The sequence below is a fragment of the Macaca fascicularis genome, chromosome 14 (genome assembly GCF_037993035.2).
Source record: "Macaca fascicularis isolate 582-1 chromosome 14, T2T-MFA8v1.1".
NCBI classification, from domain to species: domain Eukaryota; kingdom Metazoa; phylum Chordata; class Mammalia; order Primates; family Cercopithecidae; genus Macaca; species Macaca fascicularis.
The window spans coordinates 73,141,065-73,167,012 of NC_088388.1; the positions used below are offsets into that span (position 1 = coordinate 73,141,065).

The window sequence follows — 25,948 nt, forward strand, 5'->3', positions numbered from 1 at the left end:
ATCCTTCAATATCCAAATCAAAAGTCACATGACCCCATCACATGAAAGACATAATCATGTCTCTCACAACTTTGATAATGACACAGGATTCTTCTCTGCTACTTGCCAACCGGGGACCTCCATGGCCAGCAATGCCTCCTGCCCAGGCCTCACATGGCCACAGACCTGCCTCTGGAGGTACCATGCCCACTGACCCACCTGTGCTATAGCTTGTACCCACATTCAGGGGTTCTTGAGCTCTTTCCCCATGTCCAAGAAGAATGAGGATATGCTGACAATTTGAAGAGTGAGGATGGGCAGAGAAGAATTTTATTGAGTGATAGAAAAGCTCTCAGTGGAGAGGGGACAGGAGGGGTGGTCCCCAACCCCTGCAGTCAGATGGTTTCTCTATCTCTCTGTGCCTGGGTCTGGGGCTTTTTATGGACTCAGAATGGGGAGTGTGTGCTGACTGGTTTGTCAGTATGCAAAAAAGGTTAAAGCAAAGACACCACTCACAGTATAAAAAAAAAATTAGGAAAGGGTAGGTATACGTAAAATAGGTGAAAGGTGGGGAGCAATCGGAGGAAAGCGCACTGAATGGGAAAACAGGTTCTCAATCTGGTTCATGGATTTAGCTGGGACTTGTAGCTGGACTTTAAACTGTCTTTGTCTTGAAGGTAGGATTTCACTGGGGACCCCATCCTATCTGCCTAGGCATTTGTCTGCTTCCTGCCGTTATCAATAACATTTTATACGTTCCTCTTTCACTAGTATTTCACTGGGATTGTAACTATTTTCACCATATTTTCACATATGTCAGTATTTTCACTAGTATTTCACTAGTATAGTCATTGTGGGTTCTCTTTTCTGGGAGCTCTTCAAGGTCAGAGACTCAATCAGTCATCCCAGCATCCTCAGCCCCAGCAAAGGTCCTGGCCCAGAGGCAACATCAGGAATGCTTAGCTGAATGAATAAATGACAGGCCACACATGCAGTCTGTGCTCATTTGTCCACTGTGCACCTGTTCCAAGAAGCACCTGTGGCGCATTGGAAAAAGCGTGTGTCTCTGAGCCAGGAAACCTTGCTTCTAGTCTTGAGCTGACACTGACACACAGTGGAATTACGGGCAAGTGGCTTTACTTTTCTAGGGCAGGGGAACTAACTACTGCCCTCCAGCCCCATAAGGTGATAAGCAGGTGAACAGGAGACATGGTGGTCATTATTTTAGAGTTATGCTCCATCTGAAAATGTGGTGGACTTTAAAGGTGGTAGGGATGTCATTATCTATGGGGCTCCATCTGAGCGATGCCCTTGAACCCTGAACCAAAAACACTGTCACCATGCAGGCATCCTGGTGCCTAGAATTCACTCCTAGCACCTTATTCCTTTGAGCTAATCTTTGATTTCACCAGGCTACCCATTTCTAACGCAAATATGCCCCTGTCAAGGACAGGGAAACTCTGTCACTCAAACCTTAGGGAGAATGGGCAGATTAAGCCCTTCATGGGAGGGGTCCTGTGACCAATGAAGTGAATATAAAGAGGGATGTGGCAGAGAGGAAGAAGGGAAAGAGGCAGGCTCTGATTCCGAAGGGGGAGAAAATTGTGGGGGTCCACAGCGGGGAAGAGAGAAAAAGTCCAGAAAGAGGTTAGAAGCAGCTAGGAGAAGTGGGAGACTTCCCCCCCAAGCTCCAGATCCTGGTTCTGCCCCTGGCTGTGTGAACTCAGTGATGTCTTTTCTTTAAACCCCACTTTCCTCCTTTGCCAAAAGGGATGATAATTGTTGTGACTATGATACAGGAGAGTGATCCACGGCAAAGAGTAGGCACAAATGTTTGTTTCCTCCCCCTAGCCCTTAGCCGATTTCATAGTTCTACTGAGTACACAGCAATCTGCAGGTCAATGTCCCTCTCTCCCAACCCCAGCCCCTACACACAGGCTCCTTTGCTTCTCCCAGCTTGAGCAGCCAAGGCCCCCAACAAGAGACTCTTTCAGTGGTTCTATGAGAAGGCAGTTTGTGCTGCCGTTGGCGTTACTGGACAAGAGTCCCCGGAATCAACACCCTCTTGCTTTCTCCTCCCAGACAGCTCTCTCTACTCCCCTGTTGTGTCTGAAAGAGGGACAAGCAGGATGGCCGCTGCACCTTGCATTGCACAGGCACACATTCTTCCTCTTTCCATGTGTTTCTGGGGCTCTAACGTGGACACCCTCAGCATATTCTGGCCACAGGGTCCTGCTCTCGCTCCAAGCTCCCACAATCCTTAGGATGAGCAGCACACAGCTTCCAACTTGATTCTATCCAATTCTCGCTTCCATCTGGGCATGGACCAGCTCTGCCTTAAGGGCAGTGAGCAGGCTGTCTTCTTTTCTTGGATTCTCATGAAGCAGCTAGCATGGGCAGGTCACTCAACAAGTGTTCACCATACATTTGCAGAACTGATTCATTCCTATATTCAACAGATATCTACATCTGACAAGAGTTCTTAACTATTAGGCATCAGTGGCACAAGGGATAGACCTTTTCAATACCTGGGAAAATGTTGGAGGTCCCCCTGCTGTAAAATTATTGGCTCCAAAAGATTATTGTCAATGGAAGCACAGAAGTGACAGCAAAATAACATGGAATACAGACAACGGAGGGCTAGTTAAGGTCTTTGGTGACAGACTGACATGGATTTGAATCCTGCCTCTGCTATTTTATACTTGGATGACTTCAGGCAAGTTATACTTTCTCTGCCTCAGTTTCCCTCATCTATAAAATGGGCATAATAGTACTCATCTCATTTTGAGGCTTAAAGGAGACAAATACACCTAAGTTCTCAGCACAGTGCCTGGCCTATCATAAATGATATGGTTACTAATGATAATGATAATAGACTTTAATGTAAAGAATATTATCTGGAATCAGGCTTGCAAGTGATATATAGTGCAGTGCCAGAAACCCAGGTTGGACAAGGCTATTGGAAAACAGCTCACAGAACAGTGCAAGAAAGAAAAAAACAGGCTGGGTGCAGTGGCTCATGCCTGTAATTCTAGCACTTTGGAGGCTGAGGCGGGAGGATCACTTGAACTTGGAGTCTGAGAAAGAAAGAAATAAAATTATAAAAATATCAGTGCCCCAAGCCACAGTTGACCCTGCTTAGAATTAGCTGTCTATCTATCTACTAAGTGGGACCCAAGGCCATGCCACTTTATCAGGACTGGTCAGATTCAGAGGGCATGGAGACTAGTGCAAATATAGAATTAGGCAAATATAACAATTAGTGCAAATATAAGAATTAGGCCTTTCCACTCTAGGAGCAACGTGGTTTTGAAAGCCGTCTGGTGGAAAGAACACTGGTAAGGGAGACAGACCAGCCCCAGCTCTACCAGGAAGCCCCAGGAAGCCACTAACCATTCCCACCTCACTTTCCACAGTACCTGCTATGCTCTCCTCCCTGGGGAGGTGAAGTTCAAGTGGAGTGGTAAAGTGTTTTGACAATGAACATGCTGGCCAAAAGTAAAGTGTCACTGTCCCTACAGCATGCCCCCTAGTATACACCCAGCCTGGTCTCTCCTCAGCCTCTAGGGACTCTGCTCATCTTCAAGACTTGCTCAAGTCCCTCCTTCCCATGAAACTTCCAGGGGTGAGGGGAGCCTCTTAATGCAGCCTGTTCATGTCTCCACTCGTGGCCACATGTCTCGTGATGATTTGAGGGTCTGCTCCATTTCTAGGGGCAGGGTTAGCATGTAATTCTCCTTTCCCTCCCTAGTGCCAGCAAGGGCCTGACACTGAGTAGGCACCTTGTCAGTGTGACTCGAATAAACAAATGAGGCTTTCTCAACTACCCCAAATCACAAGGCTCCCCTCCCTCTTGATGGCAGCATTCAGTGGTCATTCATCTCTTTCTGCATGCAACATTGTCACATTGTGCTTCGACGACACTGAACTCAGGATGCATTTTGTCTTATCCCCCTACCGGCCCAGCTTCCAGGGCTGCATCCTCTGTATCCCCACAGCACCCGCTGAGCCCAGGGCCTGCCCCTGAGGATTACTCATTAAGCAGTTATTAATTTGCAGCCAGACTTTTCTGAGTCTCAGTCTCCTGGTCAAGATGTTTGATAACTGCCCCATCTCAGACATTATTAAAAGCGCAAGATTTGGGGCCAGTCTGTGGTACTCTCAACAAGTGACTTAACTCTATAAATCTGCCTCCTTATCTGTACAATGGGGATAACTGTATTGACCTCATAGGGTTGGAATGAGCATTAAATATTTAACGCATGAAGCTCTTAGAACAGTGCCAATACTCTGATTAGCTCAGACCCATCCTGTAATTCTGAGAAGTCCAGGTTCTGTGATGAAAAGGGAGCAGCCTCCCCTGCAGACAGTCGCTTTCTGTCTCGTCTCAGGCCTGTTCCTCTTGGAACTGGAGGAGGCAGCTTGTGAGTAGTGATAGTAACTTAGTAAGAGGATTTCCAGAATCCTGGTGTGCTCTGCAGAAATCCTGGGAATGTGACAAGATGCACTTCAGACTCTGAGGAAGCTGGGTGTTAGAACATCAGAGCCTTTCCCTCGGGGCCACAGAGCTCTGGGAAGCTGAGGTCCTACGGGCTTGCGGGGAAGGGGCAGAGACGGCGAGTATCCAACCACCCAGTCCTTACACTGTGTGGCTTCCTTGTGAGCAATACATGCCCACAGCCCTGTGAAGGATCCTGAGCCAAGTGGCCTGAAATGTTCTCTTGGCACAAGTGCCCAAATATCACAATCACCCATCCATGCAGCCTTAGCCCCTGCTAGGCCTTTTGCTGGGAAACACTTCTCATCACACTCCACTTACAAAAAGTCTATGTCCTCCAGAGCACAGCTCAGAGGATGCCTTTCAGAACTGCTGAACGCCTCCTTACGCTGAACCAGACCTTCTTCTGGGGCTACCGAGAGGAATGAGGAGCACAGAGCCTAGAGGGGGCAGCCTGGCAAATACATAAACATTGAAATTCGGTGACCTGAGGGCTGGAATAGAGGCATTTACAAAGTACAGCACAGCCACAAAGCACTTTCACTGCAAGGAAGGCAACTGACCAAAGTTAAACAAATGAACAAAGTCATTTCAATCCTGAGAAGTGTTATGAAGAAAACAAAGTCAGTTCATATGAAAGAAAGTGGCTGGGTGGTGGCATGGTCATGGAAGCTCTGTGAGGTAATATTGAGCCACTGCATTGAGTGGAATGACGAAAAGAGCTCAGCGGTGGAAAGACTGAGGGGATGGCAAATGTCAAGGGCTGAGAAGTGGGAGTGAAGGTGGTGGTGATGGACATGGTGGTGATGGGGACAAGAAAGAATTCCGGTATCTGGAATGTACAGTGGGACAGTGGTGGGAGGTGAGCTGCACTGAGATTACAGCATAAATAAAATGCTGTACAGTCATTCCTCAGCATCCATGGGGAGTTGGTTCCAGGACTTCAAGAGGACACCAAAATCTACAGATGTTCAAGTCTCTTGTATAAAATGGTGTAGTATTTGCATATAACCTGCAACCTGCACACATCCTCCCATATACTTTGTCACCTCTAGATTACTTATAATACCTAACACAATTTAAAAGCTGTGTAAGAAGATGTTATACTGTGTTGTTTAGGGAATACAATACAATCTATTTTTTCTGTACTGAGCATGTACAGAATAAAGTCTGTTATCATCCATGGTTTTTTTTTTCTCAAATATTTTCAATCTGAGGTGCAATCCATAGATGGGGAACACATGGATGTGGAGGGCCAACTGTACTGTGCCTTTTTTTCCACTCAGCATTATAATGTAAGAATATTCGCAGTTGGGAAAATGATTTGTAAACATTTTTAATGACTGTATTAAAAAGCCATCATATAAAAAGAAAAGAAAGTTGCTTTCAACTTAAAAAAAGTCCTTATATAATGTACCACTTGTCTGGGATATGCTTCTGGGAGGGGGACACTCCCTACTTGGGCTGCAACAGAAGACAGTAGGGAGAAGGGCTTAAAGTTCTGGGAGTCAGCCTAGCCCCTCCTGCAGGTGTCCTCATTACCACTTCTTGGTCCCTGTGGTTAAGGTTCAAAGTGCCAAAAGAGCCACTGATCGAACCTGAGACTGTCGAGATGTCCTGTTCCCAACAGAGAGTATCTGAGCTCCAGAAACTTGCCTTTCAGGCCTCCACTCCCCCCTCCTTTGTACTATGCATCCTACTCTGACTCCCATGGCTGGAGCAGATCAAACGTACATTCTGTGTCCCCTGGTAACGACCTCTCCCTTGCCTCTGATTTGCAAGGCACAGGCAAAGCTGACAAGGCCTTCCTCCAGGAGGCTGCTCTGCTTTCTCCTCTCCTACCCCAGCTTTTGGCTCCTGGCTTCTCTGGAAAGCCACAGGACTCCACCAGCTTCTCTCTGACAACAGTTCAGTCTTCAGGGCTGGAGCTGCAGGGTCTGCGGAATTCCTGTCCATACTCATGTATCCACTTGTTGGCCACTGGGAGAGAACGGGGAAGAAGGAGACGGCAGACTCAGCAGAGCAAACAGCAGCAGTGCTGCAGACTGGTGCGCACTCACAGGGGCATGTGAGTACCCCCTTAAATTCTGCATCCTAGGCAACTCACTTGCCCATCCTAGTCCTGGCCTCACTATGGACTACAAGCTGTTTGTTCCAGCAGATAAATAGCAAAGAGGACATCGTCCTCTGGAAAAATGTGACAGGTCCTGTCTCCTGTAAACTCATTTTCAAATGTTTGGGAACTAAGGTCACTCACCCTTCATTTTAGAAGCCCATGTTCCCCGTGAAGCCATTCCAGAGTACTGAGAGAAAAACGGATGGCATCTCCTGGCAGCCTCCACCTCAGCTCATGAGCCCCCTTCCACTTCTTTTTCTGTATTCAGAGCTAAGTGCTCCTGGACGTATATGTGACATAAACACGTCCATCTGCTTACTGATCTCTTCTTTGTTTTCCCACCTCCTCATGGGGAACACTAAATGCGAGAGGCAATGGCTTGACACATCTTTCCTTGGGGTAGAGTGTGGATGGGACAACATATTCCTCTCTGGAGGTCCTCAGGAATCAAAGCCTATCTGGTCAGGTGAATAAACCTTTACTGACAGTTACTCTGTAACAGGAACCCCTGCCTGTTATGGGCTCCCAATCTGTTGGGGACACCTCATTCATAATCCGATCTTCTCAATATAATGTGGCACTGTAATGAAGCGTTTAGAATGGGATGGCTGTGCTAGGTCCCACCCATCCCCTGTTTCACTCTACTCTGCACCCCGTACCCCCTTCTCATGCTAGAAAGGCAGGACTTACCCCACTTATCTCCCACCAGGACAGGACAGCCCGCATGAAGTGTGTCACTGTCCCCTTCACCACTCCTATGCAGGTTCCACCAAAACAGTGCTGCATTCTGAAACAAGAGGGCCCAGCCCCAGGGAGGGTCAGCCCAGAACCTCAGTCCTCGGGAAGCACATACTAAGGACAAATGCAGGCATGTCATTGAAGAAGCCTTTCCATGCAGTCTGGGGGCAATGCATGCATAAAATGGCACAAAATGGCATAAGTTGCCATTTACTCATTCACGCATGGGTCACTGACAGAGTCCACTGTGCCCCAGGTCCTGGGGCTGCAGAGACAAATCACGTCCAGTTCTGCTCTCCAGGAGCTCACAAGAAACAGACATAAAACAGACCTGAACGGCCGGGCGCGGTGGCTCAAGCCTGTAATCCCAGCACTTTGGGAGGCCGAGGCGGGCGGATCACAAGGTCAGGAGATCGAGACCATCCTGGCTAACACGGTGAAACCCCGTCTCTACTAAAAAATACAAAAGACTAGCCGGGCGAGGTGGCGGGCGCCTGTAGTCCCAGCTACTCGGGAGGCTGAGGCAGGAGAATGGCGTAAACCCGGGAGGCGGAGCTTGCAGTGAGCTGAGATCCGGCCACTGCACTCCAGCCTGGGCGGCAGAGCGAGACTCCGTCTCAAAAAAAAAAAAAAAAACAGACCTGAACAAGACAGCGTGGTGAGTTCTGGGAGAAAGGTGAGCATGTTTGTCATTGGGTCACTGAGGAGAAACACCCAACAAAACCACAAGGTGGAACAAAATATTCCTTACACAGCCAAGCACATCACCAACTCAGAAGCTTTTCCTCCCGTAGGCACTTATGACTAACACCTTCAGGGAGCAGGCAGTATCATAGTCCCCATTTTCCTAGCAAAGAACTGGAGGCCCAGGGCTTTAAATAATGCAGCAAAAGAAGGAGCAAAGTGAGGACACAAGCCCAGGTGTTCTGACGCTAAATCCTGTATGTTTTTCCCCCACACACTGCTTCTTTGCCCTATCTACTTCCTGTAGTCAAATTACTTTAACCTTGGCCCTCAAAGTAGACAAAACCCCAGGTCATGAAGAGCTTTCCAGGATGCGTTGGCAGTCTCTATGTTCCCAAGCCTACAAGAGGCACCAAGTTCCTGAGCATTCAGAGATACCTGGCATTGATTTATCAAATGCTTAGAATGCGTCAGGCACTGTACTACCTGCTTTACAGGAATGATCTCATTTAGTTATCTACATTTCATTCCTAAATTAGGTAAGGGCTGCCAGGGAGTTGGACTGATCTGAAATTTGGAGGAAATGCTCATTCATGAAGCAAACCTCCTATACTCAGTTCTCCTCGGCGCCTACCCTTTCCAAATTCCTATTGCACCATCAGAATGCCTGCTGACATCTCTGTAAACTCCTGGATCAAAGGGCTATGAATTTCCCTCTGCACCCACTGTGTCTCTAGCTCTTAATGTGGACTGAACTAATAATGGAAGGAACTAGCTGCTGTAGAGGATCCAAAGTAAATAAAACAGAGCTCTTATCTTGAGGAGCTGTACTGTGACAGGGAAGACAGACGTGTAATCATCTACTCGCGAGGTAAGTGTAAATAAAATAACAAATAGAGGCACAAGTGACAAGTATGTTTGTGATAGTAAAGAAGACTATTGGATGATCTGTGATTCTGAGAATTGGGGAAGATCTCTTTTTGGCCCTCCTCCCAGGAATGGGCTTGCAAGCACAGAGAGCGTGAAGGTTAGGGCGTGAGCGCTGCACTCCCTCAACTCCATCTTCTGGGACCAGGGCCCCACTCACCTTAACCACAGGCACGCTGAGGTTGGCATAGATGAAGGCTGTGGCTCCTCCAGCTTCCACCGAGCTCAGCTACAAGACCAGAGGAAGAAGCCAGAGTTAAAACAGCCACCGACTTCCCTACCCTGTCATATGACGTCATTTCTGCATAGATTCCTTCCCACGGTCTTCTATTCAACTCTGAGAGAAATACTTGAAAGACAGTGATCCAACTTAGGAGGAATTTCGGGAGCCTACTCAATGGCATTGGTGTTGCCTACAGGGCCATAAGAGGACAATGTTTTGGTATTCCTTCTTTCTTTTCCCTTCCAGTTAACATCCTTATTGAGGGCTACAATAAGTAGATTCAAACTTTTTTGACTGAGACCCTTAGGAAAAAACACATTTTAAATAATGACCCAAGACACACACACACACACATACAAACACACACACACACACACACACACACACACAGCCTGAAATATAATTGTCATAAAACATTCTTACTGAGATAACTTCTGATCTTCTCTATTTATTTTATTTTATTTTATTCTAGCGTAGTTCTCTGAAATGCTCATCAGAACCACTAAATTAATCTCACAACCTATAACGGATCATGACTTGTGGCTTGAAAACCAGTTTAGACTATGATTCTTCTTGGAAGCTGGGCATCATAGGAACTACTCATTACACCTTTGGCGTATTCTCCAGATCACTCTGCTCCTCTCCAGGAAACCCAAGCTAAGGAGTTTCATCACTGGTCTGTTCTAGGATTATGGATATGTTTTCTTAATGTGAAGCTTTTTTTCTGGTTGTCACAGAAATATATAATAATTATAAACTTTTTTAAAACAGGAAAATATTTTTAAATAACAATACTTATCATTGTACCATCCAGAAAAAAGTTACAGTTGACTTAGTGATAGTTGACACTTATTGGGCACTGACTATATGCTAGACGTTACACTATGTCCTTACAAATATATTATCTCATTTATTCCTCAAAACAATCCTAGGAGTTACAATTGTTATTATTTTTAACTCTTCTCATTTTACAGATGAAGAAACCAAGTCTCAGAGAGCTTAGGTACCTTATAAAAGGTCACATGACTCTTCCGAGACAGAGCCAGGATTTGAGCTGAGCCAGTGCCATGTGACTACAAAGCCCCTGCTCATAACCATCATGCTACACCTTTGGAAATTTAGGTCATATCCAAACATTTACTATTATAAACAACACTGCACTGAACAACTTAATGAAAACAAATCACTTTGCATTTTGGATTGTTTTCATAGGAAAGAGTCTTAGCACTAGTATTATGGGGTCAAAAGTATATGCATAAGTTTTATACTTCTTACACATTTTGCTAAATTATTTTTGCAGCAGTTGCATCACACAAAAGTGCCAGTTTTACCTCACGCTGCCTAGCACTATCTACCGGAAGGTTCATGCTCTTTAATCTTATGGCAGTCAGATCCCAGCACATTTACTTGTGTTACAGAGCAAAAGGTATAGGAGGTAGGACGCTGGCCCTTGGTAGATGCAAGTGAACTGACGTGGTGATTTGGAACCTGGAAATGGCAGTGGTGACTATCAGCATTCCTTGGCTCCCCCTGTAGCACACTGGGAAAGCCGACAAGAACAACAATTGGTTCCTTGTGTTTAAGTAACTAACAAATTAGATTATTCTATTCCAGCCCTTGCCAGTAAGGGGCAACCTGGACTTTCTTGCATTCTTTTACCTGTGGTTTTACAATATGGTGGAAAGGAATGACATAGCCAACACACTAAAAAGAAAATCAGATTTTGCATGCAATGAAGCTCATGAGCACAGCATGGGCCATGAGAACAGTGGGGAAGGGAGAGAAATCTTCCCTCTGTATACCTTCTACTGTTTTGTATTGGGGCTGAATTTTTTTTTTTTTTAATAGAGACAGGGTCTCACTCTGTTACCCAGGCTGGACTCAAACTGCTGGGCTCAAGTGATTTTCTTGCCTCAGCCTGCCAAGTAGCTGGGACTACAGGTGCACACACTGCACCCAGCTTGGGACTGATCTTATGTCCAATCTGAGCAGAAAATCACCAACTGGATCTCAACTCAATCCTCTGTACTTCTTAAAGATTATTTCCTCCCTACAATATCAGTCTTAGGTTTCCCACAGACCTTAACATTTGTCTTGAGAAATGTTTGTCTTGAAATTGTCTCAAGAAATCCCAACCTGCAGATAAAAGACTTAGGCATAATCTAGCACTTCCCAGGTCCCATGATACTGATTCCCCTTTACGAGACCCTTTCCTTTAATTGCTCTGTAGGATACAATGACAGAAACATACAGTATGGAACTTTCCAGAGTGACATCCCTTCTTACATTATCTCATCAGATCCTCACAACAACACTATGAGGAAGCACAGGGCAAAAAGTGAGCTCAAATAATAGATGTAATCTGTGCTGAGGTCACATAGTAAGTGGCAGAATCAGGATTAGGTCAACTGACTCCAAACCCAAAGTGCATTCCATTCCACTGTGTCTCAAATACTTAAAACCCAAATGCACATTCATGCACATGCACGTGAAAGTGTCTGAGAGTGCGTGCACAAACACAAACACACACACATGCACTTGCCATTTAAAATTACTGGGCTTTTATACCCATGCTACCTTTGCTATAGTAACTGGGGCCCTGTAACCAGGGAACCAGCCATAGAAGATATTGAGGGGATAAAGAACAGAGATATATTGTGCCCTAGATGCCCTATTTTTTTGGCAGTAGTTCATTCTTTCACTGTCTGTGACCTCCCATGACAGTTGGAGTGCTAAACCAGAGATGCAACCAGCTGCAGCTCCAATGATCAGAATGAGGCCAGACACCATTGTAAGTGGAAGCCTTCCAGTTCCATAGGAAGTACAGAACTGAGCCACATAGAGAAACACATTGACATTGCTGGCATTAAAGACTACACAGAATGCTGGCCTCCAACTGCCCTTTCTTGGCTGTCCTGTAGAGACCAGAAACAGTTCTAATAGAAGAGGAAAAGCTGGGGTGCAGGATGTCTGTTATTCTAATGAGCCTGAAACAAGGACTTCATCCTTGGTTGTTATATAGAGCCCCTTCAGTGAACAGTAAGATATCTCTTCTAATAAGTGATTAATTCTAATAATCTCTTCCAGTGACAGGTGATTGAAATTATGGCTTGCCACAGAGAAGGAAGTAAACCCACATGATCTGAAGGAAAGGGGATAGGTGAGATGATACAGACTGGGGCCGAATCCTGATCAGGCCAGGAATTAGGAGAGAAGTACAATTTATTGTTTTATTTTGAAAGGGGTGTCATGAAGATTTTACTGAAGATTTTACAGAGAGATAAGGAAGATAATTTTCACTAAATATCAGAGGCAGCACTCGCTGAATTTCTCTCAGTGTCTCTATTCTTCCCTCTTGTAAATCTGCTGCCTCATTCCTCATCCCTGTCTCTCCCCACAGCTCCACAACCTCATCTATGGGTTGTTTTTCAACACTCATTAGTCCATGAGACCTCAAGGACACAGACTCTCAGATCCTCCTCCTGTGTTGTTCAAGTTTCTCTATCTCTTTGCCTTCAGTGGAGCTCTACTTCCCATCCTAATCCACTGCCCATACCAAGGTCATATTTAGATTTACACACTGTCAGCTCTTTAAGGGTAGAAACCTTGTCTTGTATTTCTTTACATCTCCTACAGTGCCTATCAAAAATGCTGTCTGAAATTTGCAAAATTCTGGGAGATTTTTGCGCTGAGTACCAGATAAAATCAATATAAGAAATTGCTTTGAAAACAATAAAATAAAGTAGAGCTATAGTCAGTCATGAAGTAAGAAGCCCAGAGCAAGACTCACATAGATCATAAATGTTGCAACTCGGTTTCCAGACTTCATTCTGTAGAGGGGGCTGCTTGGTGACTGAGAAAAAAAACAGAACATATCATTATTTTACGCACATGGCACCAGTGGGACAGGCAGGATCCCACTATTAATACAAATAGAAGTAAAATGGGGGCTTCAAAGATGGGATATAGTTCTGAGCTACACCTACTGGAGTATGTGCCCGCCTTTGCTGGCAGGTACTCAATACAATTTTCTTTTTTTTTACTAATTTATTAGATACTTATATAAAAAAATTGTATACTAATACCAAAGAGAACTACTTGTCAGTAATGAAAGTACTATATAAGGGGTTAATTGCACCTCTGAGTTTTCTGTGAAATATAGCAATTAATATATAAAATATTACAGATAATTATTCTGTAGGAACACCAAATCAGAAGACCAGAGTTCCAATTACTTGCTGAAGAGACATGCTCTTTTCTTTTTGTCATGGAACAGTCTGAGATATGATTTACATTCCATAAAATTCACCCCTTGTAAGCCTACTGTTCAATAAGGTTTAGTAAATTTTAACAGTCATCCAATCATTCCCACAATTGAGGTTTAGAACACAGAACACTTCCATCTGCTGAAAAGTTCCTTCATGCCAATTAGCAGTCAATCCCTGCTCCCACCTCCAACCTCAGGCAACCCACTTATCTGCTTTCTCTCTATAGCATTCCATTGTGCAGATATATCAAAATTTGTTTATCCATTCACCTATTGACAGACATCTGGGCTGTTTCCAATTCTTGGTTATTACAAATAAAGCTACTATAAACTTTTGTGTACAAGTGTTTGTAGAGACATATTTTCTTTTTCTTTTGGGTAAAATACATAGGTGTGAAATGGCTGGATCATAAGTAGGTGAACCTTTAACATTTTAAGAAACTGTCAAACTTTTTTCCAAAGTGTCTGTATAATTTTGCATTCCCACTAGCAGTGTATGAGAGCTTCAGTTCCTCCACATCCTCACCAACACTTGGTATTATCTTATTTTATTGTAGCCATCGTAGGAGAGTGCAGTGCTATCTCATTGTGGTTTTAATTTGCATTTCCCTAATGATGTCGAGCATCTTTCCATATGCTTCTCAGCCATTCATTTATCCTCTTTGGAGAGGTGGCTACTCAAATAACTTTTTGTCCATTAAAAAAATTGAATTATCTTATTACTGAGTTATAAAGGTTCTATAGATATTTTGGATACAAGTTCTTTACCAAATATATGACTTGCAAATATTTTCTCCTAGTTGGTGACTTATCTTTTCCTTTTCTAACGATATTTTTTGAAAAGCGAAGAATTTTAATTTGATAAGGTCCAATTTATCAGTTTTTTTCTTCTTTTATGGATTATACTTTGGTGTCCTATCTAAGAAATCTTTGCCTAACCTGTGGTCACAAAAATTTTCTCTTATGTTTTCTTCTAGAAGTTTTATAGTTTTACATTTACATCTATGATCCATTTTGTGTTAATTTTCATATATGGTGTGAGATAAGGATGTATAGTCATTATTATTTTGCAGATAGATATTAAATTGTTCCAATACCGTCTATTGAAAAGATTATATCTTCTTCACTGAATTTCCTTGGCACCTTTGTCAAAATCAATTGATCATAAATGTGTTGGTTTGTTTCTGGACTCTGTTCTGTTCCATTGACCTATGTGTCTCTCCTTACACTGGTACCACACTGCCTTGATTCTTGTAGCTCTATACTAAGTTTTGAGATCAGGTAGTGTGTGTCCTCCAATGTGTTCTTTTTCAAAATTGTTTTGGCTGCTCTAGGTTTTTTGCATTTCCATATACATTTTAGGATCAGCTTATTAATTTCTATAAAAATAACCCTCCTGGAATTTTTATAAAGCTGGGGTTCAATTTATAGATCAATTTTGGGGAGGTCATTTTAATCCTCAAAAATCACTACTGGGTATCTACCCAAAGGAAAAGAAAGTATTATATTAAAGAAAAAACACCTGCCCCCAGATACTTATTGCAGCATTATTCACAACAGCAAAGTAATGGAACCAACCTAAATGTCCATCAATGGTTGATTTAATAAAGAAAGTATGGTATATATACAACATGGAATACTATCCAGCCATAAAAAGAATGAAATCATTTCCTCTGCAGCAACATGGATGGAGCTGGAGGCCATTATCCTAAGTGAACTAACTCAAAAGCAGAAGATAAGATATTGCATGTTCTCACTTATAAGTGGGAGCTAAACAATGGGTACACATGGACATAAAGATGCAGGTAACAGACACTGGAAACTCCAAAATGGGGGAGGGTGAAAGGGGAGTGAGAGTTGAAAAATTACGTATCAGGTACAACATTCAATATTTGGGTGATGGGTACACTGGAATTGTAGTCCCCACCATTACACATGTAATACCCATGTAACAAGCATGGCTGGGTGCAGTGGCTCACTCCTGTAATGTCAGCACTTTGGGAGACTGAGGTGGGAGGATTGCTTGAGCCCAGGAGTTCAAGACCAGCCTGGGCAACATAGCAGGACCTTGTCTCTACAAAAAAAAATTTTTTTTAATTAGCCAGGTGTAGTCCTAGAGCTACTTGGGAGGCTGAGATGGGAGGATCACTTAGCCCAGGAGTTCAAGGCTGCAGTGAGCTATGATGGTGCCACTACATTGCAGCCTTGGCAACAGAGCAAGACCCTGCCTATAAAGAAAAAAATAAATACATAAATAAATTCGTAAATAAAAAACAAGCATATATACCCCATGAATCTAAAATTAAAAAATATATGGATTTGCTATTATCAGCAAAGATGGCCAGTTGAGATCATGAGGATAGAAGAGTTACTGGAGGAAGGACAATCCTCACCAGGAAGTCCCTGAGTGAAGAAGTCAGATGATTCCATGACAAGCCACATTCTTCCCTCACCAGCAAATTTTAGAAGAGAGATGGTGGCAGACAAGAAAATGAGTCAGCAACAATATGCTTGAAACTAATGCTTTCAGATGTTTCTAGAACAAGAACCTTTGTTCTAAGGTTTCACTTAGTATTCCCTGAGAGCCTACAAGAGCTCTGCCTCAGAGAAATAAATAATGCCCTGGCTTCCTACCCCAGGGGATTGGTCACTGACTCCACCATTACCGTAGCGTGGTCAAAGTGAGGCTCATAGTGCCCTCCGATGCCATAGTTCACCACCTGCAGATACTCTGCATACGGAGGCCGGACATCAAGGCCTGTGAGGGCAGCAATGCGGTGGTTAAGGGTCACCAGCATTGGGTCAACGGTGTCCTTCAGCCAGGCACTAAAACACACCACAGATTGAAGCATCAATGATCTGATGCCTGAAATGACTAAATGATGTCTCTGAATGAGTGAATAAACAAATAAATTATGTTAATTGCCAGAAGGAAGGATGGAAGGAAGGAAGGAAGAGAGGGAGGGAAGACAGACATAACTGCCTAATTACCTACTCATTCCTCATGGTATGTCTGCCCAGTTCACTTTGTTCTCTACCTCAACAATCTCATGGCATTGAGATACAAAGAGGAATAAGACAAAACCCCTGCCTTCAAAGCTACTATGGTGTAGAGACATCTGAACAGAGGGACCCGGATACAGTGGGAAAAGCTTGAGATTTAGAGAAATGTGACGAGTCCCCAATCCTCTGTGATCCTAAGTGAAGTATTTAACCACTAACCTCTCTAAGGGTCAGTGTGTTGTCTATAAAATTGGGATGATAATAATGTCTACTTCACAGACTTAAAAAGATTGTGAGAGGCAATGCTTATGAAGACACTTTGTGAGCTATATGTTAGTGTTACTTTTAAACACAGGAAAATCTCTGCTCTACTGCAAGACAAGCCAGGATAGGGCAAAGACCAAACAGCAGAGTTCAGTCTCTTTTCCTGAATGTCTTGTTGAGGTTCTGACAAAGTGGCAATTTTGGAATCAGAATTTATGTCCCTGGAAAATGAGGAAGTGCTCCCTAAAGCCAGTGGGCCCCCTGGGGAGACCATAAAGCTCTGAGGGAAGAGCCTTGGCATGATATGGAAGACCATTTCTTTGCTCTTTGCTTTTGATGAACTAATGTGTTCATTCTTTTAAATAGAGTGCAAGCAGAGTGCTATGCCACATGCTCTCAGATTTACAGAGATCCCCAAGACAGGGTTATTGCCTTCTAAGAGCTCATGGATTATGGGAGAAAGGACAAACACAAATATAACTAAGAACAAAGTAAGGTACAGTGAAAAATTGAGAAACAGACTTTAAAGTGCTGGGGAGCACAGAGGAAGAAGAAGTTCATTCCAGTGGGGCACTCAGGTAAGATGGTGACATTTAGGCCAAATTTTGAAGGGTACATAAAATTTCAATAGATGGAAAAGATGTAGGAGTATTCCAGCCTGAAGAAACAGCATAAGCACCGACATGGAGGTGTGGTAATAAATTATGCATAAGGAGATAGGAAGAAGTAACGGGAGATACAGCTGGAGAAGCAGCCTCAGGGCATGACATAGAAAGCTGAAAACACTGTGATATGGAATCTGGACTTGACTTTATGGATAATGGGTAGTCCGTGAAGGTGTGCGAGCAGGAAAATGATTGGTAATTAGAAGTTCCCTGGTGACCTTTGGGAGACCAGCTCCAGTGAAGTTGTGAGGACAGAATCAAAAGTCAAAGAGCTGAAGAGTGATGCAAGTAGAGAAAGAAAGTAGTTTCTTGTTCTGAAAAGGGAAGAAAATACCACCTGCTCCCCTGGAAGCAATTAACCCAAGGCTGAATTTTCTCTCTGACACTACAATATCAGAAAGGTTAGAAAAAGCAATGAAGCTGAGGAAGGGTCATAGGGACCTTCCATAGCTTAGAGAATAACTACTAATATGAAAGGCCCTTAATGTACCAGACCAAGTAAGTTAAGCCAAATAAATGATTCTGAATCACAGCTTTGATCACTCACCTCCCTTCCCAGACAGCACAAACGAATCCCCATTCTGAGGTCTGGCCTCTTGCCAAGGATGCTGACATCACTGTCTCACATGTCTTTGGTGGATGCAAGTAAAGGGCTGCAGTGGGGGGTGGGCAGGGCTGGAGGGGTGGGATAAAGCTGGGCTCTCACAGCTGAATCTGCTTCTCTACAGAAGCCATCAGGGCCACAGAGTCTATTTGTCCTTCCAGTCTCATTGTTGGCAAGTCATGCTTTGAATATGAGTCAGGAGGTGGGAACAGAATCTTGTAAAGTTAAAATTACAAATGTAGACAGGACTGTATCTTCTGGAAAAGCAATCCTGTTTAGAAGAACAACTACAGACTTATTTTTTGGCTTAGACCAGAGGAGCTCTTCCAAGTCTCTCTTGAATGGCCTTCTAGTTAAATCCTCAGATGATCTAACAATCTGGGAAAGGGGAGTGGAAACTTCTCCCTCTTAAAAAGAATGTATCGCTATAAACGTGAACTAGGGGTTCTCCACCTCTGGCGGTCCCTGAACGGCTGTTGCTGACTGGCAGTCAGGTATGCTACGGCCCTGAGGGTGGGCAGCAGGTATGACCAAGGAAGGGCCCTTCTTACCTTTTGCTGATGCGGTACTCCACTTGTAACTGCTTCTCCCCTGATGCCACCACTGATCTCTGTAGCTGGTGGGAAGGAAGTAAGACAAAGTCCAAGTGGTTATGATGCAAAAGGAAAGGCTTGTCATTCAACAGATATGCTCCTCCCTTAAGCATAAACATAACAGATGCCAGTTCCTCCCTAATTAGAGGACATTTTGCATGTGGGACTAATTTAGGGGCAGCTATCAATCCTGAAAATAAAAGACCATAAGGGACTAAAAATCGTAGAGTTGAAAATAACCTTTAACACTGTGTCTAGTCGACAGTAAGCACCCGATAAAAGTTTGCTAAGTTGAATTGAACTGTTATTTGAATCCCTTTTGTATCTGCAAGACTGTGAGTTAGGTAAGAACAGGGGCTATTTCTCATTCGTCTTTGTTTCCCGGGGTCAGGCACAGGGCCTGGCCTATGGTAAGCACTTCGTAAGTGTTTGTCGAATAAACGAACACCTCCAGCAACAGGAAACTCTCTACACTCAGAGGCACCCTGCTCCTTTTAAATATTCTAACGAAAGCCTTTCCTTACAGAGAATCAGAATCTGTTTTTGCTACAACTACTTTTTTAAAAAAATTGATTATAATAGTTATAGATGTTGAGGGTACTTGTGAGATTTTCATAGCTGCAACTGCCTTGATTATGAAAAGACAACAACAGTTTTGATAACACTAGTTTAATTTAATGCCTCTCTTTTGTTCTGAATGTCTAGATACAGCATTTAAATTATTATTATTATTATCTTTAGAGACAGGGTCTTGCTATGTTGTCCAGGCTGGAGTGCAGTAGTACAATCATAGCTCACTACAGCCTCCAACTCCTAGACTCAAGCAATCCTCCCACCTCAGCCTCCCAAATAGCTGGGACCATAAACACATGCCACCAAACCTGGCTAATTTTTTAAAAAACTGTTTTTTGTAGATATAGGGTCTTGTTTTGTTGCCCAAGCTGGTCTTGAACTTCTGGTCTCAAGGGATCCTCCTGCCTCAGCCTCCCAAAGTGCTGGGATTATAGGAATGAGCCACTGTAGCAGGCCTAAATTATTTTTAAATAAAGTGTCTCCTAATTGCAAAATCCAGGGACAGAAAGAGAAATATTATTTATTTATACGAGGGTAAATGCCTCTGTCATCAGAATGCTAGCTCATGAGGGCAAGGACTTGACCTTTTTTCAGTGCTGTATCCCCACGGTCCATTCAATGCCTGGCGGTGGAGTAGGTGCTTAGTACTGGTTAAATAAACAAATGAATGAATGAAACAGGGCACTGTGCTTAAAGGTACTCACAGGGCTCAGACTCAGCTCTGGTGCTTCACAGGCAGGCAGAGCCTGGGGCAATGAGCTACACAGACAGAAGCTCTTTCCCTTCTCTGAAGCTTCCATAATGTCATTGTCCCTCCTGCTAAACCAGGTAGACAGTCTTGGAAAAGCCTCTTCCTTTCCTTGGGCCTGTTTCCCCATCTATAAAATGCAGCACAGGAACAACATGTGCTTGCGTGTTCCTCTCATCATGTGGCTCTACAATCTTATGAAGCAGGAAATCAGAAGGGGATTGATGTTGCCTCTATCCATTGTCCCTGGTGTGCTGTCCTGAGCCATTTGTAGAGGAGAGACTCACAGAAGAGAGATGCTCCCTTCTGTTCTTTTAGGGCCAAATCAATGGTTAAAAAAAAAAAAAAAAGAAAAAGGAAAAAAAAAAAACCCTGAGGAATCCCTTCTCCACTCCAAATTAAGGAGCCACCTTATACTTAATTCCTGTAACAATCATTAATTGTCCACGTACCAGTCACTCATTTTTTGGAACAAATATTTATTAGTTGTTCTCTGTGCTAAGCATTGTGCTAGGCCCTGGAAAAACAATATGTTAACCCAGACAATGTCCCTGCCCCTAAGACATCTAATGGGGCCATAATAGGCAAGTATAGAATGCCATGGAAATACAGAGAGGGGCACATAGCCCCTTCTTATGAGGGACAGGAAGTCTTTCCAGGATGTCCACGAGACACACTGGAATCATACGGGTGAGAAGCCAAGGGCAGCTCATTCCAGGCAGACAGAAGAGTGTGCAGCTGGAGCATCAAGTGCTGGGGGAGATGTGGTGGAAGGGGTTGGCAGCAGCCAGGCCATGGAGACTTGTAAGCACTCAAGGGCAAAAGTGACCCATTAAAGAGTTTCAGCAAGGGCTTGAGTGGTCAGACCTGAGCTTTTAAAGATTACTCTGGCAGCAATGGGAAGAATACGGGCAAGGCATTTGCAGAAAGGTGATGCCTGCTAGTTTACAATCTGACTGGGGAAAGAGGATGCTGACCCAAGAAACTGTCGGTGATGTCAGACAACACATAAACGGCAGAATAGATTTAAAAATTAAGTACCAGACAACCGGTGAGAAAAAGCTTAGAGTTCAGAGGAGGAATAGGTAATTGTATGTGGCTCTAAAAGGTGCTCTAAAAAATGAACCAAAGGCGGTCAGACTGGTCAGGGCTAGCAGCCCAACAAAGGTGCAGGGCTTCAACTGAGTCTTCAAAGATGGGCAGGATGTGCCAGAAGTAGAGACAGAAGTAATGAGTGGGTGTGCTTTGGGAAAGGGACAGTGACTAGGAAGCAGAGATACTCAACACAAGCCACTGAGGCGTCTGTCTTCGGTTCCCATGGGGGAGCCACTACCATGTCAGTGCAGGGCTGATTCCTGGGAGAGCCACAGACCAGACGGGCATCAGCAGCCCCAGAGAGACTCTTCTAGGGGAATGAGGTGTGCCAAGATCTGTGCATGCCAAATGGACGACACAGCCATGAACATTTAAATCCACGTCTCTGGGTGGGTCACTTCTCCCGTTACCATGGTAACAGGGCTGTTCTAAGCAAAAAGTAGCTGTTGGCCAAAAGCTACTACTGCTGGCTCACTGCAAAGCTGAACCTGTTTGCTCTAATTCACCAGTGGGGCTTAATTATCTCAAAAAACTTCTGTGCAAAGATTCTAGACTGTCCTGGAGGGGATTTTAGATGAAATGATGATTGCTCCTCTTCTGCCTCCAATCCATGTCTGCTGTGACAATCTTCCTTAAAAATCAGACATGATCATGCAACTCTCCCATTAAAACTGTCCAACAGCTCTCCTGCTGCCTACAGGATAAAATCCAAACTCCCTGGCATGGCATTTATAGCATCTGCTAATGGTGTCTCACATCTAGCCTCATCTCCTGTTACCTCTCGCCCCCATCCCTTGCACACTTCAGCCACCAAGTTTCTGTCCAGTCTCTGAACATACCACATATCACATACTGTTGCCCTTGCACATACTGTTTTGTCTTTCTGGAATACCCTTTGCCACCTTCTTTCTCTGATAGATGTCACCTCCACAGTGAAGCCTTCCCTGATTCTTCCTCCCTTACCCATCTGTTCTTCACCCAATTGCCTTTTCTTTACAGGAAGCCTCCCTTTTTTATCTGCATAGTACAACTCCCTGCACACACCTCTATGATAGCATGTATCATAGCTTAGTGTAAATATTTGTTTTTTACCATTGTGCACTAAGTTCCCAAGAGGAAAGAACCAATACTTCATCTCACTGTAAAAGCCCAGCACTCAGGCCAGTGTCTGGCACACAGTGGGCTCTATTCTCTTGATGAATGACTAACGGCTGCCTGGATGAACTGCACATGTTAAGGGCACAATGTCTGGCTTGACAGAAATAATTCTGAGACAATATCTTTAAAGAGGCAACATGCTTATAGAGGTGCATTATTTTTTAATATTTAGCACGCTTCCAAATGGAAGATTAAATGTCCTCTTCCCATTGACATCCAGCTCGGCTTGGTGACTTGCAGTGCTTTCCCTGTCGAAGAATTAGAACCTCGCTGTTGACTGCAGTAGTGGCCACATGTTTTGCTATGACCAATGAAACATGGGTGGAAGTAACATCTGGCACTTCCACGCAGAAGCTTTATGAGCCAGCTCATGTTTGCCATTTGTCTTTTTCCTTTTCCATGAGACTGGCAATGTCCCATATAGAGGCTGCTCTGTCAGGCTGGGTCTTTGAGTGAAGATAGCGTGGGATGGCTTTAATCAAAATTTAATTTAATCATGATTATAATTTAATTATAATCATAATTACATTATAACTAAATTATAACTAAATTTTTCCTTAAAACAGCCCTGTTGCCATGGAAACAGGAGAAGTGACCTACCCAGAGATGTCTATTTAATCGTTCACGGCCATGTCGTCCATTTGGCATGCACAGACCTTGGCACACTTCCTTCCCCTAGAAGCGTCTTTCTGGGGCTGCTGATGCCTGTCTGGTCTGTGGCTCTCCCAGGAATCAGCCCTGGGCTCACGTGGTAGTGGCTCCCCCATGGGAACTGAAGACAGACGCCTCAGTGGCTTGTGTTGAATATCTCTGCTTCCTAGTCACTGTCCCTTTCCCAAAGCACATTCACTCATCACTTCTCTCTCTCGCCACATCCTGCCCATCTTTGAAGACTCAGTTGAAGCCCTGCACCTTTGTTGGGCCCGCTAGCCCTGACCACTCTGGCCTCCTTTGGTTGTTTTTAAAACGAAATTATAATCATGATTATAATTGAAGTACAAAGTTTAATTTATAATTATATGTTATAATTTATAATTCATAAATGAGGCACAGAGATTAACAATAATAAAATAGAATAATAATAATAATATACTGTATTAAAGTTATGGGAAAATGACCTCTCTCTCTTAAAATATCTTATTGTACTACACTGAGAATAACTGAAACCACAGAAAGTAAAATTGCAAATAAGGGGGACTACTGTCCCTCTAAGTTCTAGCTGTGGCTCTAGCTATATGTGTGACCTTAACAAGTCCCTTCCCCTCTCTGGGCCTCAGTTTCCTTTTTAACAAATACTGAAGTTCAGCTTTCTACTCTAACTCTGTAAATACGTGCTAGGATTTTACTCCTTGCCACTGTCATTTCACCCTTTTCCCCACCTCTACCGATTATATGGAATGGTTGACACTTTTGAAGTGTTCTTTTTTATTTGCGTTTTCTTAGGTTACACTTACATACAATGATATGCACAGGTCTCAAGTGGACCATTTGGTGAGTTTTGACAAATGCATACAGCCACATGTACCATGTCCCTAACAAGATATCGAGAGCACATTTTCAATACCCTAGAGAATCCTCTTGCACATCATCCAGTTAATCCTTTCCCTCCAGAGGCAAGCACTATTGTGATTTCTTTCCACCATGGATTAGTTTTATGGAATGGTTGGCATTCTGAACTCCTTAGCTCTTTGAGGTGTCTAGTTGTTCAGGTTGCTTATTCTGAACACTCCTGAACTCCAGGCATGTGAAGACACAAAGAGAAATTCTTGGCGGGTTCTCAGGACACTCACCCATGGTTCTGCAAATTCTCTAATTTTCTGAGCCTCTGAGTCACTGACAAAGTCATGGTAGAGAGCAATGTAGGGCTCCAGGTGGATGACCTCCTTCCGGATGGGCTGGAGCAGCAGGTAGGCATTGGAATTGGTCTCATAGGAACAGTAGAGGCTAGGGATCTGGTAGAGAGTGGGCTGGAAAGAAAGAATAGGATAAGCACAAGAGAAGAAGGGTCTAGGAGCAAAACTCAACTTAGGGGAACTATGGCATAAAAAATTGGAATGCAAAAGATACAGAATGTGGTCACTCTGATGCTGCCCAAGTGAGCTTTATTGTTTTTAATGCATCAGCTCTATCCCCTCATGTTATCCCAATTCTAGTTTCTCACACTCTAGCCAGGCCTCTCACCCTTTCTCTTTCCCTGAGGAATCCTACCTGGGAACCCAGGGTCTGACATAGCCCCTCGTAGGTGTCTCTGGTCTGCAGGTGGGGTATATTGGGCCTCTGGATGACAGCCTCAGCTACCACCTGGTTGGGGCTCTCTGCCAAGAGCCTTTCATATTTCAAGACATTCCTGGCCATCCTCTTATTATCTGGGCCTGGAAGAAATCAGAGCAGGGAATATAAAATAGGGATTAACAAACATTGGCAGCAGGGAGTGCCACCAAGGTTTCCTCCAGCTTCACTGCTGCACAAGATGGGCAACTGGATCTCCTGAATAACTCCTCATGTCAACGCACAGGAGGACACAAGGCCCTCACTCCCAGAAGAGTACCTGGTATTTTTTTTTTTAAGTACCTGGTTTTTTTTTTTAAAGTACCCAAAGCCTTTTGCACCTTTGAAGATGCAAAGGTGCAAAGGGCTTTAGGAAGCAAAGTAGAACTTAAAACTCTTAGGCCAAGGGATCATGAGGATGGCTGCTCTGGGACAGTGTGATGGTATATATGGGGAAGATGAAGCTTCATTCATTCATTCATTGATTCTTTCACCCATCCATTCAGTAAATCTTCAATGAACATCTACTATGTACCAGATACTGTGCTACAGGCTGACCTCCCAGAATTTAGAGTCTAATGGAGAAAAAGGACATTAAAATATCACTTACAACAAAATATGATAAGTGCAATGAAAGAGAAGTCCAGAAAGCCAAAGCGTATTGCAAAAGGACCCAACCTATTCTTCCCCAGAGAATTGGAAGCTAATTCATTCCTGGCTCCACTAGATCTTTCAAATCTCCTAACTGGCCTAGACCCAGAGCAAAGAAGTATGGGGCAGAGGGACTCTAGACTTTGGCTCTAGACTGGATTCCCACAGGGCCCTTGGGAAACCCAATAAATCTTGTGTCTTGTTCATGCCCACCTGTCTGTACCCACTTTGGCTGCAAGATGCCCCATGCATTGGCAGAGCTACCCGTGGCCTGCTGGTCTCTTTGCATGACTCTCAATGCATCTCAGAAGGAGATGCTGAATTGTTCTAAGGCTCCCAAAGCAGCTTTCTCTGAGGAACCCAGTGTGCTTCTAACCACAAGCATCACCCTGGCAAAAGAGGAAAGGAAGGAGCAGAAATTACCATTCTGTTTTAATAAGAGAAGAAATGAAGTTTTGGAGAATGGAAATTATTAGCCCAAACCCCAGTGAAAATATTGCAAAGCCAGAAATAAAACTGGGAATCTCAACTTGCCGTGTTCTATTATCCACCTATAAAAGCACACAATTTGGGTGGATAGCAAAAAATTTAATAGATCAAGTGCAAAGAAATAAAGAAGGTTTGGATTATAATTTTGTTTGTACCACTAATTACTCAAGTGTTTGTAGATATACAGCTACTTCCTTATCCTATTGTTTGCTAAATTATCAGAAGGGAGTAATGTTACTAAATTGATTCATTAAAAAGTTATGTATACATGCAATTGTAAAGTCCTATATGAAATACTTTATAAATATTAAAACAAAATAGTGATTTTTGTATCTCATTTAAGTATCTAAATACTAAATACTCATGCCTGTAATCCCAGCATTTTGGGAGGCCAAGGAAGGTGGA

At 43.6% G+C, this 25,948-nt stretch overlaps 1 protein-coding gene across 6 annotated transcripts in view; it reads right to left on the bottom strand.

Annotated features, from left to right (window-relative positions):
* Nucleotides 1-5,797: 5,797 nt before the first annotated feature.
* The window catches only part of P4HA3 (prolyl 4-hydroxylase subunit alpha 3), a 38,600-nt gene continuing 18,449 nt past the window's right edge, over nucleotides 5,798-25,948 (bottom strand). Inside the window, exons 6-13 of one of the 6 annotated variants that reach the window (XM_015435481.4) lie at nucleotides 24,344-24,507; nucleotides 23,926-24,102; nucleotides 18,520-18,584; nucleotides 16,099-16,258; nucleotides 12,956-13,018; nucleotides 9,103-9,171; nucleotides 7,284-7,373; nucleotides 5,798-6,457 (exon numbers count right to left, since the gene is read on the bottom strand). In XM_015435481.4, the coding sequence (XP_015290967.1) occupies nucleotides 6,137-6,457; nucleotides 7,284-7,373; nucleotides 9,103-9,171; nucleotides 12,956-13,018; nucleotides 16,099-16,258; nucleotides 18,520-18,584; nucleotides 23,926-24,102; nucleotides 24,344-24,507 (1,109 nt within the window). In that variant the 3' untranslated portion in view covers nucleotides 5,798-6,136. Of the gene's footprint in view, nucleotides 6,458-7,283; nucleotides 7,663-7,972; nucleotides 9,172-12,955; nucleotides 13,019-16,098; nucleotides 16,259-18,519; nucleotides 18,585-23,925; nucleotides 24,103-24,343; nucleotides 24,508-25,267; nucleotides 25,444-25,948 lie in introns of those variants that run through there. The other 5 variants (XM_005579072.5, XR_012423511.1, XR_012423509.1 and 2 more) reach the window with 5 other exon arrangements.